This window comes from Protomyctophum parallelum (genome assembly GCF_964188405.1).
Source record: "Protomyctophum parallelum genome assembly, chromosome: 9".
Taxonomy (NCBI): Eukaryota; Metazoa; Chordata; class Actinopteri; order Myctophiformes; family Myctophidae; genus Protomyctophum; species Protomyctophum parallelum.
Genome location: NC_139706.1, coordinates 29,421,596 through 29,444,507, shown reverse-complemented (window position 1 = coordinate 29,444,507; position 22,912 = coordinate 29,421,596). Strand labels below are relative to the sequence as shown.

The 22,912-nt window shown below is 42.8% G+C and overlaps 2 protein-coding genes across 2 annotated transcripts; one reads left to right on the top strand and one right to left on the bottom strand.

The window, feature by feature from the left end:
- The first annotated feature begins 7,057 nt into the window (after window positions 1–7,057).
- Window positions 7,058–13,182, top strand: ilkap (integrin-linked kinase-associated serine/threonine phosphatase). Its single transcript, XM_083773362.1, has 10 exons — window positions 7,058–7,154; window positions 7,453–7,587; window positions 8,128–8,257; window positions 9,633–9,748; window positions 9,887–9,980; window positions 10,242–10,329; window positions 11,714–11,853; window positions 12,256–12,375; window positions 12,799–12,880; window positions 12,966–13,182. The coding sequence occupies exons 1-10, from the start codon at window positions 7,112–7,114 to the stop codon at window positions 13,104–13,106; spliced, it is 1,089 nt and encodes a 362-aa protein (XP_083629488.1). The 5' UTR covers window positions 7,058–7,111; the 3' UTR covers window positions 13,107–13,182.
- A 3,345-nt stretch (window positions 13,183–16,527) lies between these two features.
- On the bottom strand, window positions 16,528–17,424 carry LOC310864515 (trace amine-associated receptor 13c-like; the record flags this gene model as incomplete). Its single annotated transcript, XM_083773203.1, has 1 exon — window positions 16,528–17,424. One exon carries the CDS (start codon window positions 17,422–17,424, stop codon window positions 16,528–16,530), a length of 897 nt encoding a protein of 298 aa, XP_083629329.1.
- Window positions 17,425–22,912: the final 5,488 nt, after the last annotated feature.

Genomic DNA, 22,912 nt, shown 5'->3' with positions numbered 1-22,912 from the left:
GGGTGATCTGAAGCAAACATGAGAACCACTGCTTTACATTTCTTCAGACGATTTTTCAATGTTTTGTTAACAATTTGGACAGAATGTTACTTCGAGGTGCCCACTGCCCAGATGTCCCCCTGTATCCCTCGACATTCACAAGTCCCTCCCAGGGGCGTTTGGGTCTGTGAAAGAATTGAAACCCCGCTCGTAGATGGCCTGCAGGCTGCATCTGTCCCATTGGCTAGTGCCTATCACTGCCGGGTGACACACTTCATTTTTATGCTTGTCGGCAGCTTACATCTGCCGCAGAGGAGAGCGTCAGATGTAAGCTGGCCGTCGCGCAAGTCGTCGGCGGAAGTGGAGCATTTTCTCCATCCACCAGCTGTCTAAAAACCCGGTTTTTCGGCTGCCGACAGCCGAGACTGTCGGCAGCGCAAAACGGGTTTCCGCTCCTGTGTGGCCAGGGGGAGCCAGTTGGTTTTATTTGGGAAATTATTTCCTGTAGCTGAATAAGGGATACAGGCTCAAAATGGCTCAAAATGTTGGGGCAGGTGACAGCAGTAGAAGGGTCATGTGTCGGAGTAGGGATGCTAGCCCTGATGTTGGCCACTTTGTCAATAAAGAACTGTAAAAAGAGCTCACATTTTTCAGGGGAAGCATCAAGACAGATTGGCTGGGGGACGTCAAGTATATCATTTATAGTTTTAAATAAAACCAGAGGTTTGTGACAGTTAGTTAGTTACAATGATATCTGAAAAGTATTTAATCTTTTCAGTTTTGACACTTTGCTGGTATTTTCGCCAGCTATCACGCAAAATGTCAAATGACACCGTTAGCCTATCCTTTTTCCACTGACGTTCAGCTCGCCTGCATTCTTTTCGGACTACTTCAATCAATCAAACGATATTGAATGGAAAAGTATAATTAGTTACTATAGTATCAATACAATTGATTATTTGCATTGGAAAATTTGCCTTTTTACATATATATATGGTTCGATAGTTGAAATTAAAGTCGATTTTTCGTTGCAGTTTATACTGTATCGTTACACCCCTACAGATGATATTATAGGCTGGCTTTGCAGCATCTCCCTCTCCATCTATCTCGCATACACACACACGACACAGAGCATCTCCCTCTCCAGTCTCCATAAAACGTGCGTCTCTATGTCATACACACATGCGCGCACATGCGCGCGCGCACTGTCACGACTCGCGCGCACACACACATACACACACGCGCGCGCAAGCAACACACACACACACACACACACAAAACACACACACACACACACACACACACACACACACAAACGACAAGCACCCCCATCAATCAACTCACCCGTTCAGTCGAGGCATGACATTGACCGTGTGTGTTCTCACTGTTCTGTCTTGTTTCGTGAGAGCCGGTTTGACCGTGGCATCATGATACATCCCCGTCTCGTGGGTCCCTGCGGTCCGACCACGGAGGTACAGCTGTCTGTGTTGTCCGCTGTGATGCTGTGCCTGTGTCGGTGGCCGCACGAAAGTCCCACCGGTTGCAGAAAACGCAACGCACGTCGCCCAAACGCAGAAGAAGACGATATTCAACCGATGAAGGAGCATAGTTGTAAATGTTCCTCAGCGAAAATAAATAAATAAAAATAGGCTGATAATTAAATTAACAGCTGTAGTAGTAGTAGTTGAGGAGGTACGTTTCAAAAAATTTAAACAAGTATGCTAACTCACCGGTCAAACAGTGGGACCATGTGTGAAATGTTACAAAGCTTCTTCACTCTTGACATAAGTCTCTCGACTGGACTGCGGCATAATTGCCACTTTGTTGTGGAGTTCAGTCTGCAGGTTGAAGTGATAAAGTTGGCTCTATGCTCAGGGGGAGACCATGGAGGGGACTCCCAATGGGACTGGAGCTCGGTGACGTCAGGGCCCGGCGGCCAATAGAAGACCGCGATTCCGCGAAACTCTGTATGGAGCTGGGCATGGCTTCATTCCAAAACCTTTACACTAACACCGCACGTGAAGCCCTCGCCTCGCAGACTTCACGTGAACTAAGTCAGTGAGTCAGCCACTCAGACTCACTATTAAAGGGAGCGGATTGGAATTGGGCCCATAGCACCCACATGCGCGCCATAGACTGTAAAAAATATGGACAAAGCGTTCCCCGGGTCTAACATGAACGTAAAATGAAGCCTGTAATAATATGCTAATTCCTGATGTAAGTCGCCATCTTTGGTACCAGCTGGCCATTGGCTGGCTCCGTTTTGTATACCAGCTGGTCATTGGCTGCCCAGACAACGAGGCGGGACTTCCCCCCTTCTTCTCCGTTGGTTTTTATTTTGACTCGAGTGGGAGGGGAATCCCGATCATAGACTGTAATGGTAGCCACGCCCCTCAGAACATACGCGATGTTTTTTTTTCTTTATGGTCATTTTTTTAATTAATGGGACCATAATTTTCCAAAAAGAATATTATGACATTAGAAATGAGACTTTAAACTAGTGACTGGAAGAAGAAAGTATTCATGACCATGTTTATTAAGGTAATACAGTCTAGGTGAAGTTGGGCCAAAATACATGGGCCTCTATGGAGCTATGGGGCTTTTTGGGTCCGGTCCAGCGCCACAACAGGCCATTATATGAACTACCGATTTCAAATGAGGCTTCACGAAATATCTGGCTGACTGCCCCCCTGGATGCGCGCTCAGCGCTCTAGTAACTAACTACTAGTACTAGCTCCAGCATGTGACTTAGTAGACAATGGTAACTTTTGCCATAAGTAATAATAAATATATTTGTTTTATAGTAGGCAGAGTAATCTAGTAAGAGTATTGACACTCCCGTTGACTGGAATGGAATAGTTCCAGCCATAGGAGCAATGTTTGGAACTATCGCCCATAGGTACCCGCTTTGCGGCGAGATCAAAGCGTGTCACCACTCTCTTACTAACTAATGAGTTATGTAGCCTAACATCAGTGTAGGCTACTTTATTCAGTAAGTATGTTGTGAACTGTATACTAAACACAATGTTAGTAGGCTATTATTTACTAAACATGTGTTTTGTTTGTTTTGTCATGTTAAGGAAGGCTTTGGAGGTTAAAGCTGTTCTTTCATTCGTGTGGTGTGTGCATGCAGGGGCGGCCTTAGGAATCTGGAGGCCCGTTTCAAGACCAAATATGAGGCCCCCATATACCTATGACATCATTATTATGTTGATACAGCCGTATATTGATACGAATAGTTTGACTGTTCAATATCACACGCGTGGCGGGGGTTGACTGAGGGGACTTCAGTGCATTGTACTTACATTATGTAAGTACAAGGCAAAGAATGAGTGCATTGGCCATGTATCTGAAGGAAGCCTGATCTAACCATGTATCTGAAGGAAGCCTGATCTAACCACTCTTAGATTTTCTCCAGTTTATCCCTGAGTTTAAGTTTACCCTATTGTTTTAGGATTTCATTTTTTGCATTGTTAATATTGTATCTGTGTTGTCTCAGCCTTGTAGCTATTGTTTTACCCGTTTCTCCGACATATTGTAAGCCACATTTTTCACATGTGATTAAATAAACACAGTTGCTGGTGCTGGCGGTTATCTGTTATTTAATCTCCAACATGCGTTTTGTAGTTCTATTTTTAACTATTTGTTTGGGTTTGAAGTATTCTGGTCTCTGGCGTGCTGGTGTGTTGATTCCTTTTAGCTTGCTGTGTACCAGATAGTCTTTAAGATTTTAGTTTTCTCTGTAGGCCGATAATCTTTTTATTTTCTTTTTTCTTTTAAGTTTTACTAAAACTGCCATTTTTTGGCAGAAGGAGAAGGAAAAAAACTAACAATAACAATAGAAGACCAAGTCCTTTCAGGACTGCTTGGTCCTTTAAATAAAAATAGATCATAGAAATAAATACACAATAAAGAGAGTTCCACCGTGTTCAGTTTGGAACATACAGACACAGGTTTGTGTTTCCACCGCATTGTGTTGGACGGAACAATTGTCATTGTTTGATGCCTAGCTGAATGGTTAGAGAGCCTGTCTGGAGACAAGGAGACTCCTGAGGTTTGAATCTCAGTAAGAGATGCTGAGAGGTGGCTCACCATCAGGTGGGATGAGATGTTGATCCATCATTTCTTGATCTTTCTGCTGTTCCTTCGTCTGGAATGTGGTCTCGGTTGTTATTGTTGTTGTCGTCTGTTGTCGTTGGTTGCCATGGCTGCCAGTTCCCACCTGATGTTGTGTGGGAGTTCTGATTGGTCCAGAGCGTACTGAACAACTTCTAGCTTACATAACGTCTTAAGACGAGGACTCAAGTCTAAGATGAACAGCTCATCAGAGATAGTGTAATCTCCTTTGTATCCTCCAAAGAGGATGATACGATCTCCCACAATGCAACAGCACATACCACGCATTGGACATGGTCCTTTCCCCTTGGGCTCAACCTTCTTCCAGGAGAAGGTCTCTGGACTGAATTTCCACACATCATTGAAGGCCTGTTTACCGTTCCAGCCACCAAATATGTACAGCTCTCCATTGTAGATAAATGCTGAATGACACCAGCGTCCTTCTGGTAGAAGTTGTGCAGAAGGTGTGTCCAGCCAGGCGTTTGTCTCTGTGTCAAACACTCTGATGGTGTTGCAGACCCCCTGGTACCCCCTCCCGCCCCCGAATACAAACATCTTGGTACCAATGATGGTGGCAGAGTGACTGTGTGAATCAGGAGGTGGAGTTCCTCTGGTGTTAATTAAAGTCCAGACCATTGTGCTGGTGTCCAACTTGTACATGTCATTAGTGTATCCAATCAGCTTGGTTTCTCCTCCATGGATAAACATGACCTTCTCCACCACACAGGCTGAGTGGAAGCTCCTCCCCTCTGGAACAGTCCCAGAAACCCTGGGTTTGAACCATCTGTGGGCGTCAACATCAAATGCATAAAGCACATTGCAGTAAGGATAGCCTCCCCAGATGTAGACTGTATCTTCAACCAACACAGCTGTGTGGACGTGGAGCATGGATGGAACCTCAAGGTTACCGTCTCCTCTTCCTGGTTCCACTGGAGGTAACTTCTTCCAGCATAAAGACACTGTGTTGAAGACATGGACATCCATCTGTCCCATGTTGTTGGAGGTCCCTCCATAACAGCAGCCTCCAAAGGAATACAGATTGTTCCTCACTGCTACAGCAGCATGACAGAATCGCTTTGGTCCTCCTGCTTTGGAAACGGTCCAAGACAACATCACTCTGTCTGTCTGTCTGTCTGTCTCTCTCGCTCTCTCGCTCTCTTCTCTCTCTCGACATCTAAAGTCATTTTCAACACGGTGCATCATCTTATATCTTCTGGTGTGACATCACACGCGACACAAACTGTTGCCATGCACGCCTTAACGACGCCAATTAGTGCAGCTGTTCTTCATCTGCACCCTTTGAACTCTATTGCTGTATTCATTACTTAATTGCGGCTACCTTGGAGTCTATGGATCTATGGATCTATGGGTCTATGGATCTATGGGTCTTCCACACGCTACAGGGTTCCCTAACACTGAGCTGTGTTGTATTTTGAGGCTGTGTGTGTGTGTGTGCGTGCGCGGAATGTGCTCAAGCTGACTGGCTGAGCACGGAATGTGATGTATGGTGATAACAGTGCCGCTCACGTCACGCGGGTGTGATATTTTTCTCCATATCGCTGTGTGAGAGACAGTCCACTGAGCAACTCAAAGTGAGGCTGAATGACAAGCATTTTGCATTCTGGCTCTTTGAGGGGAGCTAGCGCCCCCTATGGCCAGCTTGGTGTGTTTGTGTGTTCTCAGGGGCGGCCTTGGGAATCTGGAGGCCCGTTTGAAGACCAAATATGAGGCCCCCATATACCTATGACATCATTATTTTGTTGAGGCCCCCCCTGAGGGTGGAGGCCCCCCCTGAGGGTGGAGGCCCCCCCTGAGGGTGGAGCCCCCCCCCTGAGGGTGGAGGCCCCCCTGAGGGTGGAGGCCCCCCTGAGGGTGGAGCCCCCCCTGAGGGTGGACCCCCCCTGAGGGTGGAGGCCCCCCTGAGGGTGGAGGCCCCCCCTGAGGGTGGAGCCCCCCTGAGGGTAGACCCCCCCCCTGAGGGTGGAGGCCCCCCTGAGGGTGGAGCCCCCCCCCTGAGGGTGGAGCCCCCCCCTGAGGGTGGAGGCCCCCCCCTGAGGGTGGAGGTCCCCCTGAGGGTGGAGCCCCCCCTGAGGGTGGAGCCCCCCCCCCTGAGGGTGGAGCCCCCCCTGAGGGTGGAGCCCCCCCTGAGGGTGGAGCCCCCCCCCTGAGGGTGGAGGTCCCCCTGAGGGTGGAGCCCCCCCTGAGGGTGGAGCCCCCCCCCCTGAGGGTGGAGGCCCCCCCCTGAGGGTGGAGCCCCCCCCCTGAGGGTGGAGCCCCCCCCCTGAGGGTGGAGGCCCCCCCCTGAGGGTGGAGGCCCGTTTCAATTGAAACTGGTGAAACATACTTAAGGCCTCCTATGTGTGCATGTAGGCCTCCTCCTGAGTAGTTTGAGGTAAGGGGCCGGGCGGGGTGGAGTGGGTCACAGATGTGGAGACTGGAGACCCTGCCCCACCAGGTGGTCCTGCATGTAGATGTATTCAACATCCCAGAGTCCAGACCACCAGCCATGATTTAATGTCTTGATGACCTTTTCAATGTAGGCCAAAATCAGCTCCTCACCTCAGAGCATTTGGCTCATGTAAAATGCAACTCAATATTTTGTTTTATTCTTTATTTTAGCTTTGGGATATTGGCATGCTGATGGTTGTTGACCTCTGCTAACTGGTTAGTACATGCCCAAAGCACTCGCCCTGGGTCACCGCCTGGTCCAGCTGCCTTTTTTGCATTGACACTGCAGCAGTCTGCAGTGCCCTTCTGACCTCATTAGTGTCTACTCTACTGCAAGTTTCTGCTGCTAGAGTCTAGAGTAGCCCAATAAATTGCAATGATACCATAATCTACTTTCCCTTCATAGTAATGCCAAATAAATTGACTAAGACCACATTCACCACAACTGAACCCCCCCCCTCCCCTCCTCAGGAAGGGCTGTGTCTTGCATATATTAAATAAAGGCAAAAGGTACCATATGTGCTGCTAACACACAGTTAGCCAAATAGCTAACGTTCGACTCTGCATTATGGATCTATTTGGTGATCTACCAGAACCGACCCAAAGCGCCTGTAAGTAACACGAATGACACAATAAACATTTAATTGAACGTATAGCTATATTGCTCCAAAGTAGCAATTTCTTTTTAATTGTCATTATGAATATGTTGTCAGAATTTCAAGGTGCATGCATTTTTGACGGACCATTCATCACCAACGCCCCACGGGATTAACCCGCACACATTATTAACGTCACCCTGTTGTTAAATTAAATATAAATACGAACAGATACGGTGTGGGTACCGACGATAATCTGGTTCCGTGGTGTGTGTGTGTGTGTGTGTGTGTGTGTGCGTGTGTGCGTGTGCAGGTGCTGTTCCCCCAGCAGCGTCCAAGTCTGCAGAAGAAAAAGAAGACAATAATTTAAAAAGGAAAAGAGCAGATTTGGATCATGGACCATCAGAGGACAGGGGAGCGGAGGAAATCAAGAAAGTTTGTAGAGAAGGTTTTCAACAGTTCCACAACAATGTTTGTTTGTTTCCTTCCTTCATGTCAGATTCAAAACATAATATAGTAAGACATAACATAGTAACACACGAGACCCAAAAACATTCATTGAGGAAGACTTACATAATGTATAATTGGCATTTGCCACAACATGTGTTTCATGGATACCACCACATATCACAAGTTACAACTCACAAGCATAACTAAATAATTGCCTAAACATTGTCTTATTTACTAGGCTATACAGTATATAGCATAATATACAATATGCCTACTGGTGGTGATTAGTTAATTGAAAGTAAGATGTATAGTATGAAAATAATACTAAGAGATGATACCAGATCTATGCTGACACTTAGGGCCGATTCATACTCCTATTTTAGAGCCGAATAAAAGTCGGTTCGGCTCTGTAGAGCCTACAATTTGACATCATTTGAGTTTCGGGGGGGGGGGGGGGGTACCGTCCTAAAGTCGGCTCTTCGGTGCTACTGAATCGGCCCTTACTGATCTCTCTGTCTATCTCTCTCTCTCGCCCCAGGTCTTCCTGCGTTAAAAGGCTATGTTGCATCAAGGCGAGGTGAGAGAGAAGAGATGCAGGATGCTCATGTCCTGATGCCAGACATGACCAGCTGTCTGACCACCGACCTGTCTGCTCTGCCATCCCAAGTGTAAGCTCTCATTACTACAATCGTGATTTAAAGTGATCCATAATGTTTAGTAATGTAGTTAGTCAGCCACTTCTGACTCCGTAAGACTTTATATTAAGGTCGGGTCTATAGCCTACTACGTCATTATAACCACAATTATAATGCACTTATAAGGCATGCTGGTCATAATGCATTATAAACTCAGTGGAATAGCACATTATAACTACCAGGTAACACTTTACTTAAAGGTCAGATCTATATAATGCACTATAATCACATTTATAATGCATTTATAACGCTTCATAACAATTGTTATAAATGTTAATAATTATGCGTAACAACTTACAGCAACGACACTGTTCCACTGAGCTTATAATGCATTATAAATCACTTATCGTCATAATATAACATTGTACTAAGTTCTCATACACAGGGCTCCAGCATGTGACTTAATAGGTCGCATTATGATACTTAATTACTTAAGGTGCTACTTAAAATGTAACTAGGTCGCACCGGTGCGACTTGCAGGAAGGACGAGTGGAAGGGGGAAAAAAACATCCTCAAGGTTACGTCAACTTACGTGGGCTGGTTGGCTGCTCCAAGGAAGCCCAGCCCATACCCAAGTATAACTGACATGGGACGTGTGGAGACTGGTGTGAAGACGTGAGTTTTGTCCCTTACCCTGTCGGGTGAGCCGCACGACAGTATGGGTTCAATGGTGGAAACCACTACATACATGGCGCCCGATGTAGGGGCATGATAAGGTCATGTATACAAAGAAAAAAATGGTGCTATACCTCATTTGTGGTGGCGCTACCAACTGAAAAGGTAGGTGGCACCAGTTAGTCTGGAGCCAGTGGTCATACATTTACAACGCCTTATAAGCACATTATATGCATAATTGCCATTGTAATGCATTATAGACCCGACCTTTAAAGTGTTACCAAACCCTTTATTCTCAGTAAAACGGACCTGGGTTACAACTGTATTTGGACTGCTGTTTTCTATTTCTTCGCCAAAATAGCCAATCTACAAGCTCACCGCGTTGTGAGATTGTAGATTGGCTATTTTTTACTGAAACTAGAATAAACAAATAAACAAAAGATTACAACACCGCTGAATAGTTTTCCTTGCTGTTGTGACATTGCTGCTTGATTAAAGCATTACATTTGCTGCCTGATAGTTACAATTAACCAAGTTAAGCAAATCCCTGATATCGTCTTGTTGGATTGTGCACAGAAACGATGACGTCCCAATTGAATAATAATATGCTTAACGTTCAAGACAAATAAGTTAGTCCTAGATAGGTTTATCATTTTGGGGATAATGTGTGAGGTTCCCTTCAAATTAAATGGAGCAATTCAGATTTGATAAAACCACCCTTTTACACATTCAGGTCTTGCATGTCATACTTTGCTGTGTTTGATGGCCATGGAGGTGCACGGTCATCTTGTTTCGCTGCTGAGCATCTGCACCACACACTGGCCAAGAAGTTCCCCAGAATCCCCACTGGTTTGTTACCTTTAAAAAATACAGCATATTGTCACTTGTTTGTCTGGGATTACTTATTAAACAACATTATTAGACATGTTTGTCTCGGGAACCATTTTCCTAGCAGGGACAAATAATTTGTTTTACCTTGAATTTTAGGTGAGACAGAGAATCTGGACAAACTGATAAAGAAGTGTCTCCTGGATACTTTCCGACAAACAGATGAAGACTTTCTGAAAAAGGCATCTAGCCAGTAAGATCATTGCCAGTAAAAACATTGTTTTCCAGAGTTTATAACAGGCCAAAAAAAAAGCAATGAACAGTAGTGCTGAGTTACACAGTAGAATCCTTGCTATTCATTTTACTCAGTGTATAAATATTTAAATTAACAGAGTATTTTACTGGCTCTAGTTAGCAAACTTTATTAGTTTACTTTTAACAAGATATGCTAGGTAAAAGTGGGTGCCAGTGGCTTCCAGTCTCTCATGGCTGACTGTGTTTCCTCTTCTGATAGAAAGCCGGCGTGGAAGGATGGTACGACTGCTACCTGTCTGTTTGCTGTGGATGACATGGTGTATGTGGCCAACCTGGGGGACAGCAGGGTAGGGGCTGGCTCACTCTCACACCACACCACACCACACCACACCACTGGGAAGAGAGTAAAGACATGTCATTGATCATTTCTCTGTGAAAGCAGAACGTATAAATTATCAAGTTTAATGAATGAAATTGACTCCGTTGAACTGAAAAGATTATTAGATTCTTCCACCAAGCTATAATTCATGAAAGGTAGTGATGGCTAACCGTGACGTCATGTTGTAGTTCGGTGGTCACCCCACCACCGAAAATCCAGACTATGAATGAGCCTTTAAGGCCTTCAAACAGCAGTTTTGGTGATAAGGTCACCACCGAAAACGTCATCAGCTCACCACAATACATCTGTGTGTTTTTTCTAACCACCGTTTCAGTGGTCACCTTATCACCTAAAACTGGAGTATGTATGAATAGGCCTTAAGGCGACAGCACGAGTCGGAATCACCGACTGGGCAGGGACCAGGGCCTCCCCCGAGTCCCCTGCCCGGGAAAACAAAACAGCAGCAATATATTATATATATTAGTTTATATACTAATATATATGAAATGAAATACCATACTAATTTTTTTATTACTTTTTTTGCCTCCTTAACGATTAATCATAATGAATCGATAAGGCCTAATGGTTACCGGTTAATAGCATTTCTCCAAATGGCCATCGCTAAAGAAAGGTGCTATATAAATACAGATGATTATTAAAGGTAGTTTAAGTGATTTTCTTTGGTTTGGTTAAATTAAGTGTTAAAAAGCTCTATATTGTGATAGTATTCATTGCTATAGTTTGTTCAGTAACAGGAGTCTCCATGTCTCTGCATTTTGCAGAGACAAAATGCAAATGCATTTTCAGAAACTGAAACTGGGATACCAATTTTATACAATCAGGATGGAGAACGCAGTCAGGATACAGATTAAACGTGGAATTGTAAATGAGCAGACAAAATTGGAACTGGAACTTTGTTATGTTTTTTTTTGCGGCTTGTGGCTGGAGCAGCTAAATGTAGCCAAAACACTCTAAAGGCGATCGACAACAACGGGAGGTATTAAATCTACCGCGACTGGCGACTGGACCGCGGTGGGCCGTCTATCACATGATCTTTGTTTAGAATTGGACGGAATGATTTAGATCAAGAGTTATTAACGTTTTAAGATTTTCGGTCTCGTCGGCTATACATGGGGGGAACATCTTCGATGATGTCCTACTGTTGCGCAACATTGAATGTTGCGCAACAGGCGACAAAAACTATGTAGCAATGAAACAGAAAACTTTGTTTTAACCAAAAAATATCACTTACACTACCTTTTAATATGGCGTTGTTTAATGTCACTCCTCAAAAAGTGCACATATGTTGGTTTCTGTGGTGATCATGGTGATTTTAATTTACTCCTCTCCAGGCTGTGTTGTGTCGTATTGAGCTTGTAGGAGCAGAAGGAGAGAGGAGGTCAGTGACTATGGCCCTCAGACTCAGTAAGGAACACAATCCAACCATCTATGAAGAACGCATGAGGATCCAGAGAGCTGGAGGAACAGTCAGGTGACATCACTGCAACTGGCCTACAAGAATAACAAATTATTTTTGCATGGTTTGACATTAGGGCTGTCAACCACAATCATTTACTGCTGGTCACTGGGAGCTGCAGAAGTACAAGTGCAGTCTGCTAATGTTGGATACTGGAAGCTGCCCAGTGCAACCACAGTCTGCTACTGGTGGTCAAAGGGAGCCAATACTGGAGTGGCTTGCTTACAGGGCCCCCACTAAATAACATGAACTAAATAATATGAATACAAAGTTAGTTTAATCTGTTTCAATTACATATGTATTTGAAAAGTAGTGCTCAGTCAGTTAATCACAGTGAAGAATCACATGACTTGATTAATGGCTGACTACTGTCCAATATAACCTTCTGTAAATCTTCTGTCCATGTGTGCTGTGTAGAGATGGCAGGGTATTGGGGGTTCTTGAGGTGTCTCGCTCCATAGGAGATGGTCAGTACAAACGCTGTGGTGTAATATCAACTCCTGACATTAGAAGATGTCAACTCACGACCAACGACAGGTACTACTTTAATAACTACTATTATTGCTGCTATTATTGCTAACTAATGCTCACAGTGTCATGAGCTTGTAGATTGGGAATTGTATAAGAGATATTGTGTACTAGACGGGGGAAAAGCGGTCCAAGTACAGTTGCAAGTCATATCCATTTCACTAAGAATAGAGTGTTTTAAGTGGTTAATGCTACTATTCCTAAGTGATAAGAATTATACTATACTGTAGTTACCTCATAAGAAATGGTACAGAAATGAATGAAACATCAAACCAAAAGGAATATTTCATAGGCTAATGCTGTTCGGAGTGTGTCTGTGCGCTTCCGCGTGCACGCAGTGCACATGACCTCAAAAATAGCTTCCCTCAGTTAAAAACAATCTCCACTACACCACTGGGTCTCACCCCTCTCTTTCTCTCTCCTTGTCTGTAGGTTTATAATCTTGGCATGTGATGGCCTGTTTAAAGTGTTCTCTGCCGACGAGGCTGTGAAATATGTCCTCGGTGTCCTACAGGTAGATAGAGCGAGAGAGTGTGTGTGTGTGTGTGTGTGTGTGTGTGTGTGTGTGTGTGTCGGCACTAATCAGTCTCTCTTTTAAGGAGGAGCCTGTTGAGAAGAGGGAGGGGCTAACAGAGGAGGCAGCCAGATATGAAGCTGCTAGTCAGCGTTTGGCCAGCGAGGCAGTGAGGCGGGGCTGTGCCGACAACGTCACTGTGATCCTGGTTTCTATTGGCTTCTAAACACACCACGCACTCACACATTTCCAAACTGCAGACAATACGTGCCAAGAAAGCACCTAGTCCAGGCATCGCTTCTGGGTTTTTAAACAGCTGGTGGATGGAAATGACGCTCACGCATGGCTGCAACTTGACGTGTCGGAAAAGCGTTTTTTTTTGCCGATGCGTCAAGTTGCAGCCGCGCGGCTGCAACTTGACACGCTTGACGTCTGCAACTTGACGCAGTGTGAGCGTCATTTCCATCCACCAGCTGTTTAAAAACCCGGAAGAGACTAGGCGTTTCTTGACACTTGAGTGTGCTTACACCCACACTGATGACTTTCCAAGGACACTGACCGTCTCAGACTTCTCCACCACAAATTTACAAATAATTATTAAAAAATTACTTTTAAATGACAAATCTGCCATGCCTGCACTTATTAAACACATTCCACCAGCATGTACAACAGTGTGTGTGTGTGTGTGTGTGTGTGTGTGTGTGTGTGTGTGTGTGTGTGTGTGTGTGTGTGTGTGTGTGTGTGTGTGTGTGTGTGTGTGTGTGTGTGTGTGTGTGTGTGTGTGTGTGTGTGTGTGTGTGTGTTTTTTCCCCCAGATTGGGCCTCATATCATACCTGTTAATGTATCCAACTTTGAAACTGATAGTTTGGTCCAATTTAACTCAAGAATTTGAACAAACAGCTTGTAAGCCTACCTAGGTTCACCAAGAAGTGGTGATAGCCTACTTAAGTACCGTTGAGTACCGTTTGGCCGGTTGAGTACCGGCCAAATTCAAAGTGTAACAAGAAGTATGTCATGTCATTGAAAGAAATTAAAATATTAGGACATAAGTCCCAAGCTAAGAATGCTTACTGACATAAAGTAGTTGTAGGACTGGTGCAGACTCACTCAGCCAAGAGTCTTAAACAGTTTGCACTCACAAAATAAATGTGCTTTTTATTTTTATTTTTTTAACACATTTTGGCTCCTCAGGGCTTTTCACATTTATTTTCATTCAAAACGCAAACATTTCTTCTGGGTTTCGACTGTTTCGTAAGACAAGAAACAGGATAGGCCATGCAAACTAAGTATTTAAAACAAAAAGATTCCTAACTTAACTATTGAAATAATGCCACCTACTGTATACTCTTATTTATCTGGATGAACAAAACAGTATAAATATACAAAGCCCTTATATATAATTAATATCAAATATCTAAATCTTGAATCAAGCAACTTAAAAACTGCCTGGGCTGGGGTGAAACAAAGCCTGAGTAGATCATGCTAAAGTGACCCCAAGTAAAATATCCATCTTAAAGCCTTGGCTGGGGTCCCACAGGGTTCTATGCTGGATCTGCAATCATTTCCCTCTAAATATCTTTGAAGTAGTTAAGTGACACAAATGAAAAAAAGTGAGTGATTGAGTAAAATATTGGAATGTTGGTACTGGGTGCGCATTGTTATGCGATAAAACCTGTAACTTCACAATCTAATATAGTAGGCTGGGCTGGCTGGTAGCCGCAATTTGCAACTCTAGATTTTGTTTACAATGGGATGAATCTAGAGTTGCAACAAGCTCCATCCACTTCCTATTCATCATTATTGGTTTGCGATCTGCTTGTCTTAAACGACGTTAAACTCACCAACATTGCAGCTGTAGTCCAAGATTGAATTATCCTCTTTCAATCTGCCGAGCTTGTTTTTCATAAAAATCCAGTGTAGAGATGTTATGAGCTACTTTCTGTCAAGACATCCTCTGCAAGTGATTATTTTGGAGTTTGGAAGCACTCGTCGTATGTCACTGAACGGCCCTGCGTTCAACCTGTTTCGAATTTGCACATAATGCAGGAGGCAGCAGCGTGACCCGTTAACAGAAACGAGTGCTTCCAAACTGCAACACTTAAAGAAATAATCATTTGCAGAGGATGTCTTGACAGAAAGTAGCTCATAACATCTCTACGGTGGATTTTGATGAAAAACAAGCTCGGCAGATTGAAAGAGGATAATTCAAGCTTGGACTGCAGCTGCAATGTTGGTGAGTTTAACGTCATTTAAGACAAGCAGATCACAAACCAAAAATGATGAATAGGAAGTGGATGGAGCTTGTTGCAACTCTAGATTCAACCCATTGTAAAAAAAAATCTAGAGTTGCAAATTGCGGCTACGCTGGCTGGATAATATATTAATCAAGTTCTGAAGAAGAATACGTGGTAGTTGGCTGCATGTATTTCCAGCACAAAATAGTGAGGATGCAGGTGTACAGTGTATTCCTATGCTTCTAAAAGCACAATGAAACATTGACATAATAGTCTAGGCAGGAGATGGGGGAACAAGCAGCATACAAACTCTTTCTTTATTAGCTAAGCCCACGTAGAAGTAGCAGATAATGCCTGAGAATAATATTAATTATTTTTGACACGTCAGGGGTTGCACCGTTCCTGGAGATACTGCAATACCAGGTCGATGCGTGGAGTGGACGGAGCAAGCCCCTATTCCATCTCCCAGTTCCAAAAATCAATTTAATATATGGTCCCCGGGTAGGGGACGTATCAGATATTAAACTGATAAGAACAGATACTACACTTGATCTTAGCCAAAAGGCCGAGAAGCGATGCCGATGTGACTCCCGAGAAAGTGAAGGCATTCTCGGCGATACTAGGCAGCGTCATGCTTCGGACACAAAAATAGAAATAGAACCACAAACAAAGTCAAAATAAAACCCTATGCAATGAAGTGCGTAACGTAGGCGCACGTTATTGGATCACCCGGAGAATTTAAAAACCGATATGATATTAGTATAGGATATTAGTCATTACTTACTTCCTGGACAAGCTGACGATGACGCATTTCGCCATGGACCAATCCAAAATGGGAAAGAGCTGTTACATTAAAACCCCGTTAAAATCGACGAACATGCATTGTACGAGCTATAACCTACTAAAGTTTATCACGAATGTGTAATTAACCCAATAAGATTGTTGTTAATTGAAATGGCAAATCAAATCGGTAGGTATAAAGCGTTTCAAAATGTTTAACTAGCCACAAGTCACGACCGTGGCTAAGAGAGTTCTGGCGCTCTCCAGTGGACAAACAGAATAACTGCGGAGCAGTATACATTTGAAGTAGCCTGCGCTGGATCAGGCTATAAGGCTATTAATGCAAAACAATTTGAACGCACAAAAGGCAAAGGCGTTAAACTATATAAAACATTGCAGTTAAAACACAGAAATAGTAGGCTATTATTTAAAAAGAAATTACATACCGTATATCAAAATAGATTAAGCTACAGACAGCTTACATTCCAGGCCAGGGTTTTAAAAGAATATAATAAAATGGAATATATAAAATTAAATAGTAACGCATGAGGCATGAGGTAATACAAATAAATATGGTTTTGTTTACAAAAAAAATCATCCTGCACATGATTGGTTCAGATTACTCTGTAGTTTTAGTTTGATAAATGTATGGTTGAAGAATGGTGGCTGAATATTTTCAATGTAACAATAAGATGAAAACATTTTCTGAACCATGGATAAAACAGGGCATATATAATTGGGTTCACGGTTGAGTTGAAGTAACCCAGCCAGACAAACACTTCAAATAGAGCAGCAGGTGTGTTGAAACCTGTGTAGGCATCAATTATAGAATTTAAAAAGAAAGGCATCCAACAAAAGATGAACGTACCAACAACAATAGCCAGTGTTTTGGCTGCCTTGTGCTCAGACCGTCTAATCAGTCCCTTTCCACTGTTTGGATTGAAGTTGTTAATGTCATTAATCTTTCTCGCTTGCTCTTTAGCCACAACAAATATTTTAGTGTACAAGCCCACCATTACAGCACAAGGAAAGATAAAAGCTATGATTGTGTCAAGGCTTCCCCAAAGGATATTAAAAAGAAGGTTACAGCTCCCAAGGCAATAGATGGATTTCAGGTAATTCTCTAAACCTATAACATTAGCACCTGAATACATGAGCCCATAAGAATAGATTGCAGCTAATGCCCAGCTGGCAAATACCATAAGCCAAGCCACAGACATGGTGATGTTCCTGGTATAATGCAGAGGGTTACATATTGCCTCATGTCTATCCACAGCGATACAGATCAGGTGGAAGATAGAGACAGAAGTGAGGAAAAAGTCAAAGCTAGAGTGAAGCAGGCAAAATGTGTCTCCGTAGAACCAGCAGCCCTGAACTGCTCGGATGGTGCTGAAGGGCATGACAGTGACACCCAGAAGAAGATCAGCTAAGGCCAGTGATAGAATCAAGATATTTGTGGGGCTGTGCAACTGCTTGAAATGAGCAATAGACACGATGACCACCAAGTTCCCCAAAATGGTTACTAGCATGCCCAATATAAATACCAAATATAAGCCAACTTGGGCCCCCACGCTGAATTGGGCCCTGACACATGAGACATTAGAGTATGGGTAACAGAGCTGCTCCTGAGAAAGACCATCACTCATTGTAAAGGCAGACACACATATACAATTTACAATTTAGGCATTTAGCATACTCTCATCCAGAGTGATTTATAAAGTGCAACATCAAAGTGGCATGAACCCTATAGTCAACAACGTAGGGTAAATGGTCAAATATACTGTAGGCATATAGCAAAGAGTAAGGTAATTCAATTAGCATATGAAACTAAATAGACTAGCATCTGTCAAACACAACAAATAACGTTCTTAGCATTTGCGGTCAATTGTATGTATGTTTAAAAAATATGTCAACAAGTAACCAACATACAACTGCATATGTACAGTAGGCATTCAGCAGATGATCAGAGCAACTTACAAGTGTGAGAGCAGAGTAATGGCATGAACCCTAATAAACAAATGACAGAGTAAATGGTCACGCAAAGAAAGAGGTGAGAGCCATGTTCAGAGCTAAGAAAGCTACATAAGAAGTGTGAGAGACTTGGAGAGCTCTGACTAATCATAGAAGATGGGGAGATATATACTCCCTGCATCTATCTTCATCCACTAGGGCCTAGCTAGGCCATCCAATCACAAGTCTCAAACTGACACTGTACACGTACAAACAGGCTCATCAGAGAGTAACTGCGGTAACTGTCATTTCTCGATCGTTTCGGATGTGGGAAGGCTCGCTCTAACCGGGCCGGCCCCTAGGCGTGTTCCTGGGGGTCTGGATGTTCCCGAGACCCTCACACGGTAACTCTGTCATTTAACTGTCATTCTTTCCAAATATAATCAAAGTAGGCCTACAGTACAGAGCACAGTACACTACAGTACAGAGCACAGTACACTACAGTACAGAGCACAGTAACAGTGCAGTAACTATAACAATAAATGTACAGTTGCACCGCTCAGTGCATCAATTCTGTCACCCAGTTGTACCAAATATCACCTACCACCTACCACCTACCAAACATTTATATTCTGGCCAAACAGATGTGCTCCTTCCTCTCCTCTCTCTTTTTTTCTACTTGACAGTATATACTGTACTTGGCATTACCTCAGACCGTTTGTTTTCCAAAGTTTTAGGCTATTTATTTACATTTTTTTGGAAACAAATTTCCAGGGCACAAATCAAATCAATCAATTTGGTTCGTTTATCAGTTTTCTATGTTTCTTTAACTGTTATATCACTAAACATTTTTTTTAATTATACAACAACCATCTGCAGAAATACCATTTCATCATAATCATTCATTCTGAGAACACTGAAGGGTGAGTAATTTGTTCCATCTGTCCTGACTCCTTTGGAGTCTTGGAAAGTAGGCCTAATGAAGTCCCTGGTTTATAATAGTGTAGTATAGAGTGAGATTGCTAATGAATTCCCAGTTCCTAGAGGTGTGAACACTGAACAGTCAGTCTTGGGCCAAAATTGGCAATGTATACCCAGAACGCTAGCATAGGGGGACCATACCAAAACAACAACCTCAAACACCTTTAATTGATGTTTGTATTACATCAAGTAATTTATGACAAACAGCAAACCGATTTAATATGATCATTCAAACGTAAATGTATGAAGTTGAAAATCTAACAATAAGGTAAAGGAGGGTTTGTCTGCACTGGATAAGACGAATCTGCCAAATTACCAGCAGTAACCAATTGTCAGGCATTGGTGTAGTAGCACACTGCAGAACATAGACTGACTTATTTGTGAGCCACTAAACATTTTGTGAGCTTGTAGAATGTAGATTCGCTATTTACGTTTAATACATTTGGTGGAGAAAAGGGCAGAAGGGAAAAAGGAGGGGACCAAGTTTTCCCCAATGAATGAAGTGCAGTGCTTACAGTAATGTGGTGAGCATACCCCACATTATTACCATTTATTACATGGCTTGGTTGAATGCTTGATTCTGATTGGTCAATCGCTGAATTCAGCGGTGAGTTATGTCTTGATAATGACCATTCATCATCATCATCTCTATGCTGCAGTACCACAGCTGCATTTGTACTAACATGTCATAATATTAAAACCGATATCAGCAGGATAATGGGGCATCTATTTACAAACAGGCATGCTCAAACTCATCTCCAAAAACAGAAGAAAACATTTTAAGTAGATTACCCCCATTCCCCAAATCCTTTATGCGAAGCAGCAAACCAAACCAATTAAAATGCAGGAGAATCATTCAAGTGTTTTGACCAATGGTCTCTGTGAAAGCAGTATCTGGGTGTCGGTAGTGCTCTATAACCTGATTAACAAAACAATGAACTGATGTCTGATCAACCTTAAACACTGGTGTGAGCGACGTGTGACTGCATTTGCATCCATCCATTGGCGTTGGTGGTGACTCTCACTCTCAATATATCCTTGGAAGAGGCAAGAGGGACTCCAGTGTTTGTGAACTCTTCATAGTTCACATTTTATACTAGATTTTTAGGTTCAAAGTTCATTCATGATTGGTGTGTGGTCAACAAGCACAGCTGTAACCAAAACAGGTAGGCCTAAATTTGTGTTTATTTTAACCACTCATCGTATTGCAAAGTAGTCTAGAGGTCTGACTGCACTGGAAAACCAAAGCTAGCAAACGTTTTCATGCTTTGCAGATTTGAAGATAACTTTACCATTAACTGCTGTAAATAATATACTTTTAATTATAATTTAGTTCCACATGAAGGACATTCTGCTGACCATGTTATTTGTAGGACATCAGGGGACAGCAAAGATCCCAGGTAACCACCTTCTTCTTAACCAAGCTGTGCATGCTGTAGGACAGGTATATGTGCATGTGATGTGACCCATGTTAACATGTTTTATTCAGGTTTTACTCTGACTGGTGGTTTTGCATTTGTACATACTGTGTGGTAGGCCTTCATATTCTTCTCCGTCATTTTGGTACTGTGCTGAATTGTACATTTTATTGCAGTCTCTTGTGGCCGAAGAAGCGCAGAAGACAGATTGTTTACATTCCCAAACCAACTCCTATGGAACGATTCAACTTAAAGAATCTGAGCATTAGCCAGCTGTGTGAGCAGAGGTCATGCGAGATGAAGATGATTAACATGCTGAAAGAGAAGCAGAAGTCTTTTGAGCCAAGGAGACATGTACCCAATCATGGTGAGTTTAGAGCAAAATGAACACACAATCTGGGAAGGACTGAGTGAGAGTCAGAGTCACCCCCCATGATTCCAGACTTTGCAGAGAAGAACTGCTATCCAGAAGAGCCATTGCCTGCCCTGGACAGACGGAACTACCTCTGCTCTCCCTTGTTAAAATACAATTTGCAGCTAATACAACAGCAATGCAAGCTTCTGTGACGCTCATGGGAAAAAAAAAGAATGATGTGATCTCAGAACCTTGGCTGTCATCTGTCCATCATCATTAGGCTGTTTACATATGTAATTGTTAACCTATATATCGTATGATCTATAATATACTGCAGGTATAAACCACAAGATATGACACAGCCTCATTAGCCTGTATAGCCTATATTTCTAACAGCTTTGGTCCATATAGTTACCTGTGGCAACCCAGAGTTTGACCAGATGGGCCATGCAAAACGTTATGGTGTACAAATGACCAGGGAAGACCAAGAGTCCTTAAAGTTGCTCAGCATTGTAAAGAAGATGTCCGAACTTGAAGCAGGTTAGTAGTGGCACTGACATTGGTCTTCTGTCAATGGTGTGTGAAAGAATATGTCCTCAATTACTGTATGTCATGCACGTTGTTTCCCGTATCCAATTTCCAGGAAAAACTGTGATGGACTTCCCTGTGTTTGGAGTGTTGGACAACACATTCTTCACAGGGACAATTGATACGCTGCATTTTGACAAGCAGAAGAAACTGGTGCTCAGCCATGTAAAGAGATTAAATAAAGATGTTGAGCTTTTTACTGCAGATTCTGGAGAGCATCAATTTCAGGTAACTATATATTTGCACATATTTGTATTTTAACTAATTATTGCTGATTAAGTACATTGCAAACAATAACAAACCATCTTTACTTATACAGACAGCTATGCATAAGCTCCTTTTTGACTGTATGGTGAGTGGAGGTGTGAAGAGAGAGCAGTTTCTTCAGCATCTCCAACTGCAGCCTCAGCAGAGTCTTGGGACAGAGATCCGTGCTCTATTACAGCCTCAGCCGAGTCTTGGGACAGAGATCCCTGGTCTATTACAGTCTTGTAGTACCTTTGGAGAACTCTTGGATCATGTACTAAGCACCATGGTCTTCTCAAAGATCAGACGGGCTGACAAGTTGCAGGTCATCTATGTTGTTGAGGCCTCCGATGGGACAATGCGTGTCCAGTTTAAGGAGACTCAGCTGAGAGCAGAGCTGGCAGGACACCTGGCCTATTGGAAGGGCCAGAGAGAAGCCCATGGTGTGGACATTGAGGATGCATGGAAATGTGATAGCTGTCGCTACAGAGATGACTGTGAGTGGAAGAACAATGACTTAGTGGAGGCAAGGATGGACGGAAGGCTGCAATTAGGCAGTCACACGGTACAACGACTCATTTCTGGGAGTCCACCCATGATGGATTCCACAGCATATATTAGCACCATTTTTCAGTAATTGGAGAGATTTGAGGTTTTTTTCTGTGATCCCATTGGATGTGTGTTTGACTGTACCCTGTACTGATTACGTTTCTGTTTGACTGTACCCCGTACTGATTACATTTATGCCAATAAAGCATTCAATCAATCAAGGAGGCAAGTAATGGTCAAGAAGCATTGGCATTCTTTGTCACATTTAATGATTTCACCATTTTCCAAATCTACACTTTTTATAGAGACCTCACATATAGGTATTATAGACCCCCGCCCAGTGGTGGAAAAAGTACTCAAATGTTGTACTCAAGTAAAAGTACTGTAATATAGATGTACTCCGTTACAAGTCCTGTATTAAAAATGCACTCAAGTAAAAGTACAAAAGTATCGGCATCAAGATGTACTTAAAGTACTAAAATACTCATATTGCAGAATGTCCCATTTCAAAATGTGTAGGCTACAAAATCTTTTGAAAATAGCCGATTTTCAAATGGTCGAAATGTATATAGGGTTGAAGTGGTTAATGTATGTTTTCTAATCAAAATTAAAATCTCCAAAGTAACTAACTAAAGTTTTCAAATAATTGTAGTGGAGTAAAAGTAAACATTTTGTCTCTGAGATGTAGTGGAGTAGAAGTACGAGTATTGAAAATTGGAAATAGTCAGTGCAAATACATCAAAAGTGTACTTAAGTAAATGTACTTAGTTACTTTCCACCACTGGCACACACCCTCCCCTAATTGAGCGCAGAGTAGAATACCAGTAGATGCATCTATGTACTACTGTATACTGTAAATTGTATTCAAATTCACATTGAGTATAAATTTCAAATATATAAAAATGCATTTGACAGCAATATACTCTTGAT